A 20,588-nucleotide genomic window follows, 5' to 3' on the forward strand; every position below is an offset into this window, starting at 1 on the left:
CAGCTGTTATTAGGTCTGTCTGGTTACCCTAAAATGTGTAACAATTTGTACCAATTGTTACTGGAAGTCGTAACACAAAAAACCAGCAAAAGAGAGCAATTCGAGAGAGACATTTTGACAGTTCTTTCACTGAGAGTTTGCAAATTCTTGCTGGACCATGGCACAATTAGGAAGGTAGATGCATCAGCCCAGCTGATCGAATCTAAAACGTCAAAAAACTAGGAATTCGCCATGAAAAATCAAAACAAATAACCATATGATTGGGTAAGTAAGAGATAGCATGTCATCACTTTAAAGACAAACACAAGCGATAAAAAGAGACAACCAGAGACCATTCGGCGAAAATTTTGACAGTTTACATTACAAAAAAAGTTGCTTTGTTGTAGCAATTCGCCGATGCATCTACCTTCCTAATTGTATCATGTGCTGGACAAATTTCTTCTAGCAAACATTTGCAACTCTTCTTCTTCCTGAAAACAATCAAACATATGTTTTTAATTTTTCGTTGATTTATGTTTGTGAAAATGAAAAACAATTTTATTGTCAAATTAGCAAAGCCTAATTGTATTGTGTTTTAAAGAACAAATTTGCCAAGTGGAAAAATCATTTTTTAGTCCATTTTCGTTTTTATTTTTAATAAAATACAACATGTTTGGTTCCTTTGGTTTCTTTATTGGCGGACAAATTGTTCTGTTTTGGTAAGTCAGCTGATTGCTTGCTGGGAAGGTGTCTGTTTACTTTTTACAATTTTCTAGCAAAAGAAAAGTTCTTGCTGGGAAAGTAACCAGACAGACTTATTGAGAGAGGACCTATAATAATTGTGCCATTGGCATAATTTAATTTATATTAGTCCCGGTACGCACTAGAGCGATTTCAAAGGAATAATTTCATAAAATTATGCGTTCTTAAATCGAGTTCCATACTAAAGTAATTTTATGATTTGGCTGTAGTGAGGAACTTGATCTAAGAACGCCTATATTCATAAAATGATTTCATTGAAATCACTTTAGTGTGGACAGGGACATACATATGTACATATGCTTGGTTTACATTGACGAAATCCACTCGATTTCAACTGTCAATTCCATTGTTTAAACGTCAAATGAAATCCAATGGATTTCAGGTGAGATTTCATTTGACGTACACATAAAGGAATTGACTGTTGTAATCCACTCGATTTCATAAATGTACTATTGGATCGAGTTCGCAACTACAGCAATTTCATAAAAGCTCTGTTCATTTATGTCAAAGTTTTTTTTTAAGTTTTACAATTTTTAACTCGGAAAGCTTTTAAGAAAGGGTATGTCAAAATATCTTTCTCTTTTACTACTTTCTGCTCGACAAATTTCGTGGTGTAAAAAGTGGAAAATCTGTCAAACTGCTGATTTGTAGAGTTGTGCCAAAGGAACTATATGGAACTATCTAGTTCACTTCGCAGTTCCAATGGCCCACCTTTTTTCTTTGAACAAACTGCGTATACTTACTATCACACGTTATATTTAATGATGTTACTCATACGCTTTGGAACTAGTACCAGGAACTAGGAACTAGATGACCCAACTCTACTGATTTGACAGTTAGGCTGACTTCCGTATCGTCAACTTCCCCCATCTCAACTTTACTCGCGAGTAGAATTCGAGCGAGTATTTCGGAGCTTTGGTGTATGTAGACTTTATTCTTTGACTGTATATCATTTCATGACAAATTTCCGATGAAATCACTCAACAAATAGTAGTTTTTTGTGGACTTATCTGGAAATGTGGACTTCCTAAATTAAAAAGAAAAATAGTCGTTTTTTATGAAAATAGTTTTTTTATTTATATTGTTCACATTTAACATGGCATGAGTACATTTAAATACATATTGCTCTGTTCCAGAACCTGCAAGAATCTACTAGTTTTTACTACGATACCATTTTTTCCTTTATGTTATCGGAAAAAATAGTAAAAATTAGAAGATTCTTGCAGTTCTGGAACAGACCATATATTATTAAAAGCGACATTAATAAGTAGTAGTAGTAGTAGTTGTAGAGTACATATTGCTGGCAATATTCTATTAACTAATCATCCTCACATTCTTCTTCGTTTTTTTTTTATCGACTACATTAGGCATACATAAAATAAGAACATTTTTTTAATTACATTTATGTTTGGCATTTAAAAACTCAATTACACATCTTCCTTAAAACATTCTAGCACTTATTTCGCATTCTATTACAAACTTAATTTTAAATCTTTATGTTAAAATATTTCGCTTTGAAAATAATTTCAATTCAGTTTCATATTTAGCCAAATTATTATTAACATTGGCTATTTCCGGTAATTTACCTTGAATTGCATCAAAAGTTTTACGCAAATCATTTAGTGATTCACCCAATCCCTGCTTAATGTTAATAAACTCCTGCGATATAATCGATAATTTACCCAAGAGGAAATTTAAATTCTCATCTATATTAAGCATACGTGATTTAACGTCTTCAACCTTAACACCCATGGCATTAACACTGCTATAGGTATTATTCACTGAGGCTTCATTGCGAGCATCTATGGCCTTTAGTATATCTTTGGTATCCATTATTTCTTCATGCATTATAGAGATTTGATGCCATACTTGTGTTATTTCCGATTCAATAAGTGAAGAGAAGTTGTGCATGGTCTCCAATTGATTGGTAATCATTAATTCATCAACATTATCGAAACGTTCTTTGAAAGTTTCAAAAATGGCTTCACGTTGTTTTTCCATATGATCGGTAAGCTTTTGTATAATCTGTACAGTTCCAAATTCAACTTTACGCTGTGTATCCAGCACATATTCCGAATTTGTCATTAAGATATTATTGAATTTATCGAAAATTTCCAGACCTTCATTAAATTTGGTATAGCTGCGATTCATTTCATGGTAGAATTGTTCCAAAAGAGCAGATGAATCGTCGACTTTTGTTTGTAGTGGGTTGATAGTGGTATCTATGTGTTTCTTGACCTGTTGTATGTTTTCCGTTGTTTCGGTTATCACTGAAAAGAGGAAGAAGGATGGTTTATAAAAGGTTATTTAATTTTCTGTTGGTGATGGTTTGGCTAAATATAAAATAAGCGAATTATTTGACGCCTGAAAGTATGCTACGACGACTGTCGTTAAATATATAAGGAGACATGGCGACATGATAATGATTTTTGATTTAATGCAAAATATCGCATGCTAGAATTTTGTAGTGTTGAGAATAACTTTTATTGCTGAGAGAGAAATGAAAAGAGGCAATACAACAAAAATGTGGCTTTTTAATGTGTTGTTAAGGGGTGACACCCACTTGCAAATTTCATAAAATCGAAAAAAAATATTGGCTTACACTGTGTGTAATTTTTTGAGTCATGTTTTATTAACCATATTCTGACTCCACAGTGTGATAGAACACCAAAAATGAGAAGACACGTGTCTCGCCGTTTTTCCCTATCTCATCAACTTTCGCGGTTATAGGCCTCCAATAGTTTGAGGCTTTGATGTAAAATGGTCATTTAGTCAGGACTATAACTTCCAAACCGTTAGGAAATTTGAATTTAACTCAGAGGCAAAGTTGTAGCTCTTGTCTTAAAGAACAAAAATTGTAAACACATATAACCCATCAAACTTCATCTGCAAGGTCAAAATCGCCATGGTAAAATTTATTTTAAAATTTTTCTCAAGTTTTGTTATACAGCTATCAAACCGATCAAATTTGAATCAAAGAACCAACTACAAAAATGTACCTCAGATCTCAATAAACATCTTTCTAGAATATACGAACTCTGAAGGAACAGGTCTTAATGGTCAAAATAGCAAAACAATTGCGATTTTTATCCTCTTTTCTCGGCTTCTGCTCCATAGATATTAACTAGTCCAAATTTCAAGAAAACAATCAACCACAATAGCGTAGCAAAGGCATCAATAAACAATTTTCTGGAATATGCGAAATGTCTATGAACGGTTCTTAATGGTAAAAATAGCAAAAATCTTTTGAAAATATCCAATTTTTATACTTTTTTCTCCGACTCTGGTCCAAAGATACGCAACCGCCCAAAAATTAAGGATACCGTCAACCACAAAAATGTAGCTAAGATTTCAATAAACAACATTTTAGAACATATGAAGATTCTAGGAATGATTCTTAGGGCTGAAATTCACGAACAATTAAATTGTTTTAACATTCCCCCTGCTCAGGTTTGGAAATAACAAACTGTTAAAAACTCAAGGAAATATGAAAGGTTTGTTGTTTACGGACCTGAACAGGAAAGAATGATCTAAAATAATCGAATTTTTTAGCTTGAAGAATCGTTCCTAGAATCTTCATTTGTTCTAGAAACTTGTTTGTTGAAGTCTAAGGTACATTTCTGTAGTTGACTGTATCCTTAATTTTTGGGCGGTTGCGTATCTTTGGACCAGAGTCAGAGAAAAAAGTATGAAAATTTAATATTTTCAAACGATTTTTGCTATTTTTACAATTAAGAACCGTTCATAGACGTTTCGGATATTCCAGAAAGTTGTTTATTGATGCCTTTGCCACGCTATTGTGGTTGATTGTTTTCTTGAATTTTGAACGGTTTAATATCTATGGAACAAAATCCTAGAAAAGAGGATAAAAATCTCAAATGTTTTGCTATTTTGACCGTTAAGACCTGTTCCTTCAGGGTTCGTATATTCTAGAAAGATGTTTATTGAGATCTGAGGTACATTTTTGTAATTGGTTGTTTGCTTGAAATTTGATCGGTTTGATAGCTGTATAACAAAAATTGAGAACAATTTTAAAAGAAATTTGAGCATGGCGATTTTGACCTTGCAGATGAAGCTTGATGGATTATATGTGTTCACAATTTTTGTTATTTAAGACAAGAGTTACAACTTTGCCTCCGAGATAAATTCAAATTTCTTAACGGTTTGGAAGATATAGTCCTGACTAAATGACCCTTTCTACATCAAAGCCTCAAACCTTTGGAGGCCTATAACCGCGAATGTTGATGAGATAGGAAAAAAAGGCGAGACACGTGTCTTCTAATTTTTGGTGTTCTATCACAATGCGGTGTCAGAATATGGTTAATAATTTTCGTGTTGCACAGTGTTATTTTAAAGTATAAATATAATTGAATGTGTGGTCAAGTAGATCCGAACAATATTGCCGGAGATAAAATAAATTTATTGTAGCATAGAAATTAAAAGCGCGTTTTTCTCGAAATGCTATTTTGAAATTGGTTCTAACTCTCGTTCGAAAACTATTTTGTGGGGTTATCAAGCACATCAAAAACTAGTCCATCATCGATCGATTTTATTTTTAAAATTGTTTTTGCCCGTCTTGTGACCAGAGAACGTCATTTGTAGGCCAAAAATTGAAATGTTTTGACTTTTTTGGTCCACCATTTCAGTAAAATCTAATATTTTTAAACAAGTAAAAAGTATCAGTCGGCTTGGCCGACAGAGATATACCCTCAGCCTGTGTATATTGAAACAATTTTTTTCCCAAAAAACGTATGTATTTAGAGGGTTTTAAAAATTTTGGGCGTATATAACGACAAAAATGTTGATTAGGATTAAAGAGTAAAAGTTTTGCGGAGAAAATACTTAAAGGAATGGATCGACATATCCAGCCACTACATATGGTGCCATAGGGGGTTTTTACAACCTTCGGGCTGTTTGCTCAAGAAGTGTGGATTTGCCCCTGAAAAAAAACCTTCGTAATTGAGGCAGCGAATGCAAGTTGCTTCAACAAAAATCAAAGTGATTCGATAGCAGGTCTTAAAGTGAACTTATCCAAAATTTTGTCTGGGAGGTACTGGATGAAGTGGACAAATATAGTCCATATTTGAACCTGATCTATATCTGGTAGATATATTAGGATGTGTAAAGTATGGACCAATTCGGCCACTCCTTTCAAAAGTTACCGTACGAACAATTTTTCCGAACATTTTTGAAATTTGGTGGGGAAGGTACCTGAAGGAGTGAACCGATATGGCTTACCTTCGAACTTAAACTATGTTTGGACAACATATTACTAAGACCAAATTTTGGACCCAATCGGCAGGTCCGTTCGAGACTTATCTTGCGCTCCAACCACCTCACACGGTGTCATAGGGGTTTTGTGCAAGTTTCAGGCTATTTTCTCAGGAAGTATGGACTTGCCCCTGATGAAACATGTACCGTCGTTTGGGGGGCAGTAAACACAAGTTGCTAAAACAAAAATTAAAGCGATTCGAGAGCAGGTCCTAAACTGAACTTATCCGAAATTTTGAGTGGGAGGTACCCGAAGGAGTGACCGATTGAGTCCATATTGGAACCTCATCTATGTCTGGTAGACATTTCAAGAGTTGTAAATTATGGACCAAATCGGTTGCTTCCTTCAAGAGTTATCGTACGTACAAATTTTCCGAACTTTTGTGGGGGAGGTACCGGAAGGAGTGAACCGATATTAAACGCCGTACACATTAGAGGTATTTTGCCGGGTTAACCTTCACTATGAGGATTTGTTTGACATATAGCCAATGGAATTGACACTTGAAACCCAGTGGGTTTATTAAATCCGGTTATATATAAACGTACTATAACCCATCTTCGAACTTAAACTAAGGCCATGTTTATATTATAGCCTTTTGCAGGGTTAACCTTCTTTATGAGGATTTATTTGAAATATAAGCAATGGAATTGACATTTGAAACCCAGTGGGTTTGTTAAATCTGGTTATATATAAACGTACTATAAGTTTGGACAAAATATTACGAAATCCAAATTTTGGATCGAATCGGTTGATCCGTTCGAGAGTTATCGTGCGCTCCAGCCAGCCAGACAGACAGACAGACGGACGGACATTGCTCAATCGACTCCAAATTGTCTGAAACACATTTCGTCCAAACATACTTGGGGTCTAAAACCATTATTTAGATGAGGCACATTTTGCCCGTATGAAAGTGTATATACCCTCGTTAGCATAAATTCTGAGGGTATAAAAAATCGATCGATGAAGGACTAGATCTTCATGTTCTAAATTACCACACAAAAACATATGACGATCGGTTAATTTGTTTTCGAGTTAGAGTTGGCACGGGCATTTGCTAGAAAACCACATAATTGGCCTGTTCCCGTACTTCATAAAGTGGTAAAAGTCGTAAACGATTTTCATATAAATTTTGTGTACAAGAACGCATAATGTGTAATAGTAGTAAAAATTGTAAAAACTTTTTAGTTCTGGAAAAGAGCTAATATTTTTCAACAATAAAAAAATTAGGCAATACATCATGGTACAAATACACAGGTAGCCGCATCGGCAATTGTTGGTAACATAAGGTGTCAAAATTTGACATCAATTCAATGCAGTTGACACATTATGTTACCATCAGCTGGCATGATAATGCTACCTGTATTATTGTACCATGCAATACATTAAGATCTGTTCTATGTCCATATTTACATTAGGCAATTTTCCTTGCGGCAATGGTCAGTTTGTAGGTGAGAGAGGGTAACAAACAAACATTGTTCCACAACATCCCATACGGGACAAGGCAGACTTCTCTCATATCAATGAGTGCACCCCGATTCATATTTAGCTCAATGATATGGGACCTACTGTTTATCGCCGAGTCCGAACGGCGTGTCTTAAGACACCACTTTTGGAGAAGTTTTTCAAGGCTGAAATACTCAGGAAATGTCACCAACATTACTGAGGGGTATTTTGCCACCGTTGAAAAATGTTTGATGTTGCCTGGCCGGGGAATCGAACCCCCGACCTTCTACGTGCAAGGCGGGTGTGCATACCATTGCACCACGGTGAGAGAGGGTATTGAGAGGCAAAAGGGTTACCATATGCCTCACCTCTCTCTACATCAAACTGACAATTGCCGCAAGGAAAATGGCCTAATGTAAATTGGGGCTTACAGATAAATAAAAAATTTACCAAAAAAGTTTGGTAGTTTTCTTGGAAAAAAATCATGAAAAATTGATTTTTTTTATGGGTTTAAAAGTGTGGTCCACACCTTTAATACCTTAAGGCCTGGGTACATAAGCTGTCTCGCATGCTTGCCTTGCTTTCCTGCTTCATTTCTGACATAATAAAAATAAATGAATAAAGGCCTGCGTACATAAGCTGCCTTACCTGCTTACCTTGCTTACTTCTGATAAAAGAATAAAAAAGAAAAGGGCAACCCAGTTCGAAATTTCCTCGGCCTTCTTTATTCTTTTATTTTTATTATGTCAAAAATGAAGCAGGAAAGCAAGGCAATCAGGCAGAGCAGCTTATGTACGCACGCCTTAAAGAAGGCCGAGTAAACTTGGAACTTTTTTATTCTTTTATCAGAAGCAAGCAAGGCAAGCAGGCGAGACAGCTAATGTACTCAGGCCTTAATAGTCTGTTTATAATAGGTTTGTCCATATTCGAACATATTCTTCAGCAACTTTCCCATAGTACAACTGTCAATTTTAGAAACATTTGAATAATTATTACAAATTCGACCACACGGACAGGCATATTATAGATTTTTGTCGGGTTAACTTTCTTTATAAGAATTTATTTGACGTATGGGCAATGGAATTGACTATTGAAACACAGTGGGTTTGTTAAATCTGGCTATATAAACGTCACTTTATAGTTCTTATACATATAACCGGATTTAATAAAACCACGGGGATTCAAATGTCAATTCCACTGTGTATACGTCAAATAAATGCTCATATGGAAGGTTAACCCCCCAAAATTTATATTATAACCCCGTTTGCACTTAACCGGATTTAATCTCAATAGCATAGAGCAAATTTATAATCTATCAGAGCCTCGCCCTATCTCTATTCCTCAATCATTATCATATTAAGCGGAATAATAGGCAAATAGTCAATGATACTACCCGTATAATTACATATGTAACTCGGACTCATGGGGACTTGAGAAAATAGGGGTTTTTAACCAATTTACATAGGAACATTAATATTTGTTTTTCTTACCTTTATCACCAGTTTCCGCAACGCCAGCTTTAATATTTTCCAATACGTTGAGAGTTTCATTATTTAAAGTTTGTATAAATTCGCGATCAGTCGGTGTCAATCCTTCAACTGGTTTTGGCAACGATTTTAGTTCCTCTATGCCCGTATTGACACCTTCGATCATTTGAACAATTTTATTTTCAAATTCAGTATTATTTGGTGCCTGGACAATAATGGGAGCCGGTGGTGGTGGTGCTGGTGTTACCACAGTATAACTAACAAGCTGCTCCTTAATTGTCGATAACATATCTTGTGTGGCAGGGTTACTCTTTAATACCACCTCGGTTTGTTCCACAACATTTTGTGATATATCCAATAATTTGACAATATTCGAAGATAACTTTTCGATATCGTTTGTCATTTTCTTGTTGAATTCTTCTTGTGCCTTAACAAAGGCTGGTGCAATAGATGGTTCGGCGGGTGGTGCAGGAGTTACGGCTACCGGTAAAACTGGGGGTCGCTTATGACATTCATCATTCTCTTGCATCCATTTGACAATCTTCTGCAATGTTTCACTCATTTTATCCGTTTGTATATTGTATTTTTCTTCTTGCTAGAGGAGAAAGTGTTGGATTTTTCAATTAAAAAATCTTTTAAATAATATAACTGTTCGATAACTTCGCAAGTAAAAAGTATTTGCCAGTTCTTGCAACAACTTGCAATACTTCTCTTTTACTGAACAAGTTTGTTATAGAATAACATTTGTAAAAGTTTTGGGTTATCGTACAGACCTAATAACATTTTTTTAACTTACCGCCATTAACATGGTTTCTATTTGGCTAACCCTATCATCCAAACGTGAAAAGATTCCATTGAGAGGTTGCAAATTGTTTTGTCCTTTTTGCAGCTGCATAATACCCTTCTTCAAAAGATCACCCAAGGCTCGCTCTCGATGTTCATGTCTTTCCAGTTTGTTATCCAATTGGTTGTAGGAGTATATCAGAGATTGTAGCGTGCCGCGAATATCTCCCATGCTATAAAAAAGTACAAAGACAAAAATAGTTTTCTTATACGAAACTGAGTGTTTGAATTTGTCGCACAGAATATATAAATCTAGGGGTCGATCACTGCCATGGGTTGAAAACCAAATAAAGTACTTTGCGTATACGCACGTCAAAAGTTCAGTGGATTTTATTTAAAACGGCGTTTGCATTATACCCATAGTGCAACTGTCAAATAAATCCTTATAAAGTGGGTTAACCCGGCAAAAAGCTCTAATGTAACCGTACTATTAACATTCTTGATGATGATTTATTTGACGTTTGACCTATGGAATTGACATTTGAAACCCAGTTGGTTTATTAATTGCGGTTAAATGCATACGGGGTATAAAGTATAAGCTAGTAATACGTTCCCAGCAAAATAGATTGGAAGTGGTGCAATGTGGACTAGTTCTGCCACGGCATGTTTTGATGCAGTTCAAACGGAGTCGTGAAAAAGGCACTCCAGTCCTCACATTTTAACTGCATTTGGATGCAATCCAAAGAATCACATCCACTTGTCACTTTTTAACAAAATCCGGATGCAGTTCAGCGGAGTCGTGAAAAAGGCACTCCGTAAGCTACATTTTATTAGCAGTTGTTAGAAATCCCTACATGTACATAAATCAGTTTGTACATCTCTGCAGGCAGCGGTATACATTTTACCAAAAGAGATAAGCGTGTTAACATTTCCAAACATTTGTTAATACAAACTAAATAATACCTTTGTTCCTTTACTTTTTTAATGGTAAGGGTGGTAAAAGAGAAAATTGTCAAAATTTCTCAAAATTGCTCTCTCATGAACATTTTTACCAGAAAAGTAAAGGAACGGAAAGCTGGAAGATCTGGCAGCAATGTCAAAAAGAAACATAAAAAATCAATTTTCGTCTTTTATTTCTCAGTTTTTAATTTAGTTTTGTCATCGTTCGACTTTTTCTTCTGTTATTCGTCCATTTTCTTCTTCATTGTGAAATAATCGTAAAACAAAAGTCGAAAAATCAGTTCTGCCATTTTTTACCTGCAGAAACTTTGCTGGGAGCCTGTGGTAGAAGAGAAAGCCATTTTCGCTCTCTCTCCTCTCTCACTCTCTTAAAAATTGCTTCCAGTTTTGCAACTTTTCGGGGTTAAGGAACGCTTTGCAGGTTAAAAATAGTAACAAATGGTAAAAATGGTAACCTTAGGTAAGTAAAGGAACACAGCTAATATTTAATTTGTGAACATTTTTCCGGTAATGCTTGGTTTACATTTACGAAATCCACTGTCAATTCCATAGCTCAAACGTCAAATGAAATCTCATGTGGATTTCATTTGACGTTTAACCTATGGATTTGACAGTTGAAATCGAGTGGATTTCGTAAAAGTAAACCAAGCATTACTCTCGAGTTTCCGAATGGAGTGCTGTTGGAGTACATGTCGAAAACTTAACTGGTGATGGGAAGACAACCAATTTAGCAGATGAAACAAAAACAGTTCAGCTTGGATTTAATGGAGAGCGGAGGAAACACGCATGTTTGCGATTGAATTCAATGGAGAATTTTTATAATTTGTGTTAATGTAATAAAGTTCTTAATATTTTTGTTTTACACAAATAATAAATGCATTTTTTTGTTCTGGGATATTTTGTAATAGCTTGCACAATTTCCGCAGAATGCCTGTATCACAACACGTGCTTTGGACTGCCTCCTATTCTACCCCAAAGGGTTAGTTAAAATGCTATGCCAAAGGGTCAGTTAAAATGCAGTGCCAGAGGGTCAGTTTAAATGCAGTGCCAAATGGTCAGTTAAAATGCTGTGCAATGGAGTGCCTCTTTCAGTAGTCACGGTCTTGTAAAAATCATGAGTGAAAATGCATAATTTGATGTACTTCCAGATCACTTGTACATATCATTTAACTGCCTCTTTGGAGGCAAACTTTTTGCTGGGTTTACATTTACGAAATAAAGTGTATTTCAACTGTCAATTGCTTTGTCCCGGTCCACACTAGCGTGATTTTCATTAAAAAAATTATGAACTTGGGCGTTCTTAAATCGAATTCCCCACTACAGCAATTTTATGATTTTACTCTACTATGTCCCCGTCCACATTACAGCTATGTCATTGAAAAAATTTCATGAACTTATGCGTTCTTAACAACTACATGAAAAAAGTGTAAGTGAGGCCAAGTTTTTTGAAAAACAACAATATGGCTGACGCATTAAAGTTAAACATAATTTAAAGGTCGCGGCACATACGTTCCCTTGTGCGTCGCGTCACACGTTAGGAATAACAACCACATGAAAAAAGTGTAAGTGATGCCAAGTTTGTTCTTGAAGTTTTCATATGGTAAGCAGGCAAGGCAGCTTATGTACGCAGGCCTTAAGACCTGTAGTGGGATTCTGTAACTTTTTTCTACCGAACCGATATTGATAATTAACGAAAATTTTCGGTTGAATTACCGAAAGTGCTATTCTGTAACTCAATGTTATCGATACAAAAATTTTAGCGACGAATATCGGTAGAATGACGGAATTTAAAAGAAGATGCACGTCATTTCAATATGAAAAGCGTATTAATTTTTAAACGTTTCTTGTTTTTTAGGAGAAATAAGAAAAAGCACACCTTAATCGAAATAATGCTCATTCAAAGTTAACATAATTCAAAATTCTAATGAAATTATTTAAATCACTATTGTATTTAAAATAAGTATGTTTCAGATTACATGTAGAAAAATTCAACTTTAGGATATGTTTATATTATAGCCTTTTGCAGGGTTAACCTTCTCTAAAAAGATTTATTTGAAATATAAGCAATGGAATTGACATTTGAAACCCAGTGGGTTTATTAAATATTAAAAATCGTAGTTAATACCCCGGTTACACTATTGAAGGTTAACCCACTGGGTTTAATAGATCCAGTGGGTTAATCTTTGCTGGTTACACTTAGCTTTTCGAGGATATAAACTGTCAGCTGATGTTTGTTTACGTCTACATACAAAATAACTAATAAAGTCGTGTTTAACACTTTTACAATTTCTCGCATGAGATATCGTCCCCTCTTTGCTCATATTGGTATATTTTACACACAGGGATACATTTTTGTATCAAGGTATCAAGCGTACTTTTTGTTAAAAAAGTGTCTAATGTAAAAAAATAAATAATTTTATGATTTTCAAATAACTTTAGATTTGTTAACTCCATAAAATCTCATGCGACCAATCGTAAACGTGTAAAACACGACAAACTCTGTTGCAAAAACAGTTGCAACTTTTGGTACTTTTTGAGTAGAGTTGGATTTTTTTGCACAAATACCGAATACAACACTGTATTTTTGGTGGATTTGTGCCGGATTTAAAATAAACCCAGTCGTGAGAGGATTTAATTTTTGTATGGCAAATCTGGTCAGATTTGACCAGATTAAGCAATAAATCCTCATAAAGTGGGTTAACCCGGCAAAAAACTGTAGTGTAACCGCACTATAAAACTACGTTTACATACATATAACTATATTTATTTTATTTTTTAATTATTCCGGTGGATTTTAATTGTCAAATCCATTGGATATACGTATAAATTCTCATAACCCGGCAAGTTCTAAAATCCAAACATTTAATATGTATATTTTGAACAGGAATATTTAAATTGTGTATATTGATCTGTTATATCAAAATTACGTATTATCAGGGAATATGACGACCATGGTGATATTTTTCTTTATTTTAATGTTGATGCTAATCAAACCCACCAATACATTTTTATCATTTAATATGTATATTTTGAACAGGAATATTTAAATTGTGTATATTGATCTGTTATATCAAAATTACGTATTATCAGGGAATATGACGACCATGGTGATATTTTTCTTTATTTTAATGTTGATGCTAATCAAACCCACCAATACATTTTTATATGGGTAGTAACTGTTATTCTTATGTTACACGCAGAAACTTTCATACGAAAGTTTCCCATTATTTTGGCGTTCATAGATCGAGTTCCATGCAAAAGTAATTTTATGAAATTACTGTAATGGGGAACTCGACTTAAGAACGCCAAAATAATGGGAAAGTTTCGTATGAAAGTTTCAGCGTGTAACATAAGAGTTACGGAATATATCCTCCAAAATATTTTGTTCAAACTGAAAATAGTTATTATTTCCTCAGAGATTTTTCCCGCAATTCTGGAGGTTTCCAAATGACCCCCAATTTCATCCATTATTTTATAAAATGTATCCATTTCCAATTTGTCATAAGCTTCCTATTATTTAGATTGAAAGGATCCTCCATATGTCGCAGAATTTTCTTTTTTATGCGTAAAGAAACGTATATCAGCTTATCCTTTTATTTGCCAAATCATTTCTTAAAAAATTGATTTTCGTTGATTTTTTTGTTTAAAATATGAAAATTCTTTTATATCGGTAGACTTAACGACTGCTTTTTTTTCGTCGGTAACTGACCGATGATTTTCGATAATTACCGACATAAAAATCGGTAAAATTTGTATACAGAATAGCACTTACCGACAAATATCGTTAACTATCGACGTTTGTCGTTAATTCCATCGGTAGAGAGTTACAGAATCGCACTACTGCTATTGAATCACTATGATTTTTGTTGAAGTAGCTTACATTCGGTGCCTCAATTACGATGGTAAAAGTTGTTTCAGGGGCAAGTCCATACTTCTTGAGAAAACAGGACGAAGGGTGTAAAAACCCCCTATGGCACCCCCATGGTCTATGTCGGTTCATTCCTTTAAGTACCTTTACCGCAAAAATTTTGAACTTTAATCCTAATCAACATTTTTGTCGGTTCATACGACCAACATTTTGAAACCCCCTAAATACATACGTTTTTGTGAAAAAAGTGTTTCAATTTGCACAGGCTGAGGGTATATCTCTGTCGGCAAAGCCGACGGATACTTTTTTACTTGTTTTTACTTCAATTGAAATCGAGATAGCCCAGCCCCCCTATTCAGTAACTTTTTAACAACTTTACTCATTGTTTATTTTACAACAATTTCATTTGTTTGTTTTGTAGTTGTACAGAATTCCTACACAGTTATCATGATAGCAAAAATTAGTGTAAAGATGACTTAAGTTCCGTAGGATTAAAGCCGAAAGCATATTCAGCGTTTACAAACATTATTGCCCTTGGCCTTTTATTCCTTTATTAAATATTACGCAGAACTTTACTCAAACGTTGATTGTGCGTATCGCTCAATGGTGTTCGAACAAATTGCAACGTTTATTCAAATTTATATTTTAAATACTATTTCCTGGTTTGCCTTGTTTTCTTATTGCTTTCCCCTTCTTTATAGTCAAGAGTATCCACTTTCATCATAAATCAATTATATAATTCTCTTGACTATAACAATGTTTATTGATGTTGCCTTGCCTAATGACAAAAGCCATTTACATGTCAACACTTTTGTAAAACACGATCAACATGGTCATGAAAGAAATTCTTATGTTCATCATCACCTTTTAATAATTATGACGATGATGCATTTACATGCAGGCAGGCACAACCGCCTGCATCAAATGTTGTTACTAAAAATAACATTTTCTTCGACATCTTGATGTGACACTTTGCGTTGCCTAGAAAGTTTTCCTCCCTTGTTTGGCTTTAGAAAAACAAGTAGGGGAACAGTATGTTTATGAAGTATAGTAGACAACGAATTGCTATTGATAGAAGAAACACAAACTATATATTTCCGCACCAATAAAGTCTGAACTTAGATGCATTTTGTTTTATTACCATCCCCCCCTCCCTCTTCTTCGCAACAAACAAAGATGAGCATTTTATTTTGTTTTGAATATTTATATGGGCACAATGTCATGATGGGCTTTGTTCTTTAATATCTTGTCTGTCTGCCTGTATTCTTTTTGTGATCTTTAATGACTATTGCCCTTCCTTATAATCCCCAATACCCATATGGACAAAAACAAAAAAACTAGTGTATACAAATTATTATGTAAATAAAAATACCAATTGCATGGTGGCGATGATCATGATCGATCAAGTAAGTCCCTGTTGCATTTCTTTCCTGCTGGTTGGTACACACTCTTCTTAATGGTCCATGTGCGGAAGTGGCGCTATGATGTAATGAAATATGATAATGGATCAAACTAACGCCACTTCGTTGTAGAATTGAGTGGTGTGCGTGTGTGAATGTTTAGATGGAAAAATTCTTCAATAAAAATACTAAAACAAAATTTTCATTCATTCCATTATAAAGTATAAATACTACGTTCATAAATGAGGACTGTAATGCAGTTTTTTGTATGTGGCGATGTCTATGGATCGGTGGTGCTCAAAATATTTTGTGCATTATTCCCTCTGAGGGAGTCTTTCCTTTGCTAAACCACGACAAATAAGAATAAAGAGAACATATGTTGTTGTTGCAGTCACGTTAACGTATATGGGTGATCTTGGCTGCTATGGATCATTCATTAGCAATTATGCACACTTCTGCAGTCAACTTACTGAGAATGCACTGAAAAATATGTGTGTTCGTTTACACCAAATTTGTACTGGATGTTCGTTTACCCCCGTTTACACATGCAAGTGACAGTTCGAAAAATACCCAGTACCGGTCCACACTAGCCTGAATTTCATTAAAAAACTTCATGAAATTAGGAGTTCTTAAATCGAATTCCCCACTATAGCAATTTTATGATTTTACTCTACTATGGAAGTCGTTCTAGAGACGCATAATTTCATGCAATTTTTGCAATGAAATCACTCTAGTGTGGACCGGGACTAATCAATGGAATGGCCCCGCATGGTACAATAATACAGGTAGCATTATCATGCCAGCTGATGGTAACATAATGTGTCAATTGCATTGAATTGATGTCAAATTTTGACATCTTATGTTGCCAACAATTGCCGATGTGGCTACCTGTGTATTTGTACTATGTGGCCCCGGCACATACGATCCGTTGTGTCATGCGTTGAGCGTTGAAAACAACAACCACATGAAAAATATGTGAGTGATGCCAAGTTTGTTCTTGAACTTTTTATGTGGTTGTTGTAACTCGACGCTCAACGCGCCGTATGTGCAGCTGCCTTAAAGGCCCCGGCACATACGGTCCGTTGAGCGTCGCGTTACAACAACCACATGAACAACCCAACGTGTCACTAAACGGACCGTATGTGCCGAGGGCTTTGTGACACGCGTTGTCCCAAAAAGTTAAATTAGCTGTGTTCCTTTACTTACCTGAGGTTACCATTTTTCCCATTAGTTACCATTTTTAACCTGCAAAGCGTTCCATAACCCCGAAAAGTGGCAAAACTGGAAGCAATTTTTAAGAGAGTGAGAGTGGAGAGAGAGCGAAAATGGCTTTCTCTTCTACCACAGGCTACCAGCAAAATTTCGGCAGGTAAAAAATGGCAGAACTGATTTTTCGACTTTTGTTTGACGATTATTTCATAAATAGACGATAAACAGAAGAAAAAGTCGAAAGCTGACAAAACCAAATTAAAAACTGTGAAATAAAAGACGAAAATTGATTTTTTATGTTTCTTTTTGACATTGCTGCCAGATATACCACAATGTTAATGAGAGAGCAATTTTGAGCAACTTTGACACTTTTCTCTTTTCCAACCCTTACCATTAAAAAAGTAAAGGAACAAAGCTATTACGTTTAACTTTAATGCAGGTATCGGTACCAATACAAATGAAGTATGTGCGGTCACACGCATACGACATCGAGAGCGTAAATTTTGCTCTCTCCACAAACATCGTGTGGGTTAATGGCATTAACTTAATGCATTGCTAAAATTAAAAATCACTGAAAAAAGCGTACAACTTTCTTCATTGACTTCTGAGTGAAGACTAAATGGTGGTTGTTTTGTTGTTACTCTCATCAAGGGCACGTGTGCCCCTTTTTGCCGGACACTTCTTTAAGGTGGAATTAGACGTGAAATAGCCATAACGCCATAACCATAGAAAACCAAAACCCAATTGGTTTCTTATAGTTATGGCTATGGCATGTTACTACTAATCGAATACATTGATTTCCATAGGATTGGTTTAATCAGCTGATTGATATGGCCTTATACTACATTTATTTATAACCGGATTTAACAAACGCACTGGGTTTCAAATGTCAATTCCATTGCTTATATTTCAAATAAATCCTCATAAAGAAGGTAAACCCTGCAAAAGGCCTTAATATAAACATGACCTTATGGCGTTATGGTTATGTCACGTTTAATTCTACCTTTAAGGCCGCAGCCGTATTATTGTTTTTCAAAAAATTTGCCGTCACTAACACTTTTTTCATGTGGTTGTTGCAACGCGACCTCGTCGCCTGGCTTTCTTGCCTTGCTTCATTTCTGACATAATCAAAATAAAAGAATAAAGAAGGCAGAGTCATGTTATTATATTATTTTTATTATAGTCGTGTTCCTCTACGTGCCTGAGGTTACCAGTTTTTACCACTTTTTACCCGCAAAGTGTTCCCTTACTTTTTAAAGCATACATTTATATGAGAGCCAATGTTACCATTTTTAAAAGTAAAGGAACAGACCATATGTCAGAAATGAAGCAAGACAAGAAAGCCAGTAAACGAGTCTGCTTATGTACCCAGGCCTTTACCCTGCGTTTACACATGACAGGACAGTTGAGTACATGTATTGATTGTCAAAACACCAAAACTTGCCTGGGTGACGTAGGCGTCCAGACAACTGCAAAAACAGTTGTAGAATTAGGAATGAAAATCGTCTATTTATTTTTGTTTTTCGCTCTCATATTTTGTTTTTGTTCACGATCTTCTGTTTTCAACACATTTCAATTATTACCTCACTTATTTCTACAAAAATGTAAAACATTTGTTAACTAGGCTGTCTGTGAAAGAATGATGGACAGCTAGGAGACAGCCGACAAATGTATGTATGTGTTAGTAATCAGAGTTGTATTTGCAGACAGACTGTCTTGTGTAAACGCCTAGTTAGTCGTTTGCAAGAAGTTACTGGACTTGCAAAAATTATTGAGTAAACGAACACACCTAATGTTTTGGAATACTCTTATGTCATGTTCACACGAGCGTTTCAATTACGTTGTTCGCCTGTCGAACGACGTACACGAATTAACCCGTTTCCACGACACCATTCGTAATTAACAGAAACATAAACAAAATTTCCTTAATTTTTGTTTCCTTGTTTTCACGAAAATTTGAACCGAAAACACATAAAATATACATTAAATGAATAGGAAAAGCAATAGACTTTCCTTCAAATGATTCTTCTATATTTAACTACACACATTTCATTCATTTTTTCCATAAATTCTGAATAATTTTGTATTTTCAACATATTTTTATATGTTTCTATAATAAGTAATTTTTTCGTAGTTATGGGTCGAACAACGAATAGAGAACGAACGACGTACCGTGGAAACGAGCTATTAAGGACTACGTACATAAGCTGCCTCGCCTGGTTGCCTTGCTTGCTTCTGATAAAAGAATAACAAAGAAAAGGACAACCCAGTTCGAAATTTGCTTAGCCTCCTTTATTCTTTTATTTTTATTATGTCAAAAATGAAGCAGGAAAGCAAGGCAACCAGGCAAAGCAGCTTATGTACCCAGTAGTGGAATTCTGTAACTCATTTTTCGAGTTACCGACAAAAATCGGTAAAATTAAAACGCCAAATTATGAATTAAAAATATCAATAAGAGTTGACAACACTGTTGCTATAGGTATAACTTAACGATAACTATATTTTGGTTGTTAACTTACCGACAAATTTCGTTAATTACCGAAATTATAATCATTTTAATTTTACCGATATGTGTCGGTAACTTGAAAAATTAGTTACAGAATTCCACTACAGGTCTTTAGCCTAAAACGCATTTTACACTTAACATGTTTTATAAAACATGCATCATTTAAGTTGTCAATTCCATACAATATCTGTCAAATAAATGACGTAAACTCACAAAACACCTGTTTTAAGTACAAATGTAAAATGTGTTTAATGCTCTCATCTGGATTTCATTTGACTTTTAACCTATGGATTTGACAGTTGAAAACGAGTGGATTTCGTAAATGTAAACCAAGCATAATAGTGTTTGTTTTATAGCTTTTTGTCGGGTTAACATAAGGGGGTATGTGGGTTTATTAAATTCTGTTATATGTAAACGTTTTATAAGCTTATTCAGTACATAACTAGGCGTTTACACACAGACAGTATTGGCAAGACAATAGCAAAGTAACAAACCATTTTCACCAATACATTCATATTTTTCTCTATACATATTTAAAAAATTATAAATGTATTTGTGAAAAAGGTTAGTATTTTTGCTATTGTCTTGCCAATACTGGCATTTGTAAACGCAGGGTAAGCGGCTGACTTTTTTGCTTAATGCTTGGTTTACATTTACGAAATCCACTCGATTTCAACTGTCAATTCCATTGCTTAAACGTCAAATGAAATTGAATGGATTTCAGATGAGTTTTAATTGGACGTATATGCAAAGGAAAATGGGTGCCACCGTGGTCCAATGGTATGCACGCCCGCCTTGCACGCAGAATGTCGGGGGTTCGATTCCCCGGCCAGGCAACATCAAACATTTTTCAACGGTGGCAAAATACCCCTCAGTAATGTTGGCGACATTTCCTGAGTATTTCAGCCTTGAAAAACTT

At 35.0% G+C, this 20,588-nt stretch overlaps 1 protein-coding gene across 1 annotated transcript in view; it reads right to left on the reverse strand.

Moving 5' to 3' along the window:
- Positions 1–1,792: 1,792 nt before the first annotated feature.
- LOC141395492 (uncharacterized) overlaps positions 1,793–20,588 on the reverse strand; it is a 28,114-nt gene continuing 9,318 nt past the window's right edge. Inside the window, exons 3-5 of the mRNA XM_073971479.1 lie at positions 9,740–9,959; positions 8,947–9,538; positions 1,793–3,011 (exon numbers count right to left, since the gene is read on the reverse strand). Coding sequence (XP_073827580.1) covers positions 2,236–3,011; positions 8,947–9,538; positions 9,740–9,959 — 1,588 coding nt within the window. The 3' untranslated portion in view covers positions 1,793–2,235. The remainder of the gene's footprint in view (positions 3,012–8,946; positions 9,539–9,739; positions 9,960–20,588) is intronic.

Source organism: Musca autumnalis, unplaced genomic scaffold (assembly GCF_047663935.1).
Source record: "Musca autumnalis isolate F117 unplaced genomic scaffold, ASM4766393v1 scaffold_2, whole genome shotgun sequence".
Taxonomy (NCBI): Eukaryota; Metazoa; Arthropoda; class Insecta; order Diptera; family Muscidae; genus Musca; species Musca autumnalis.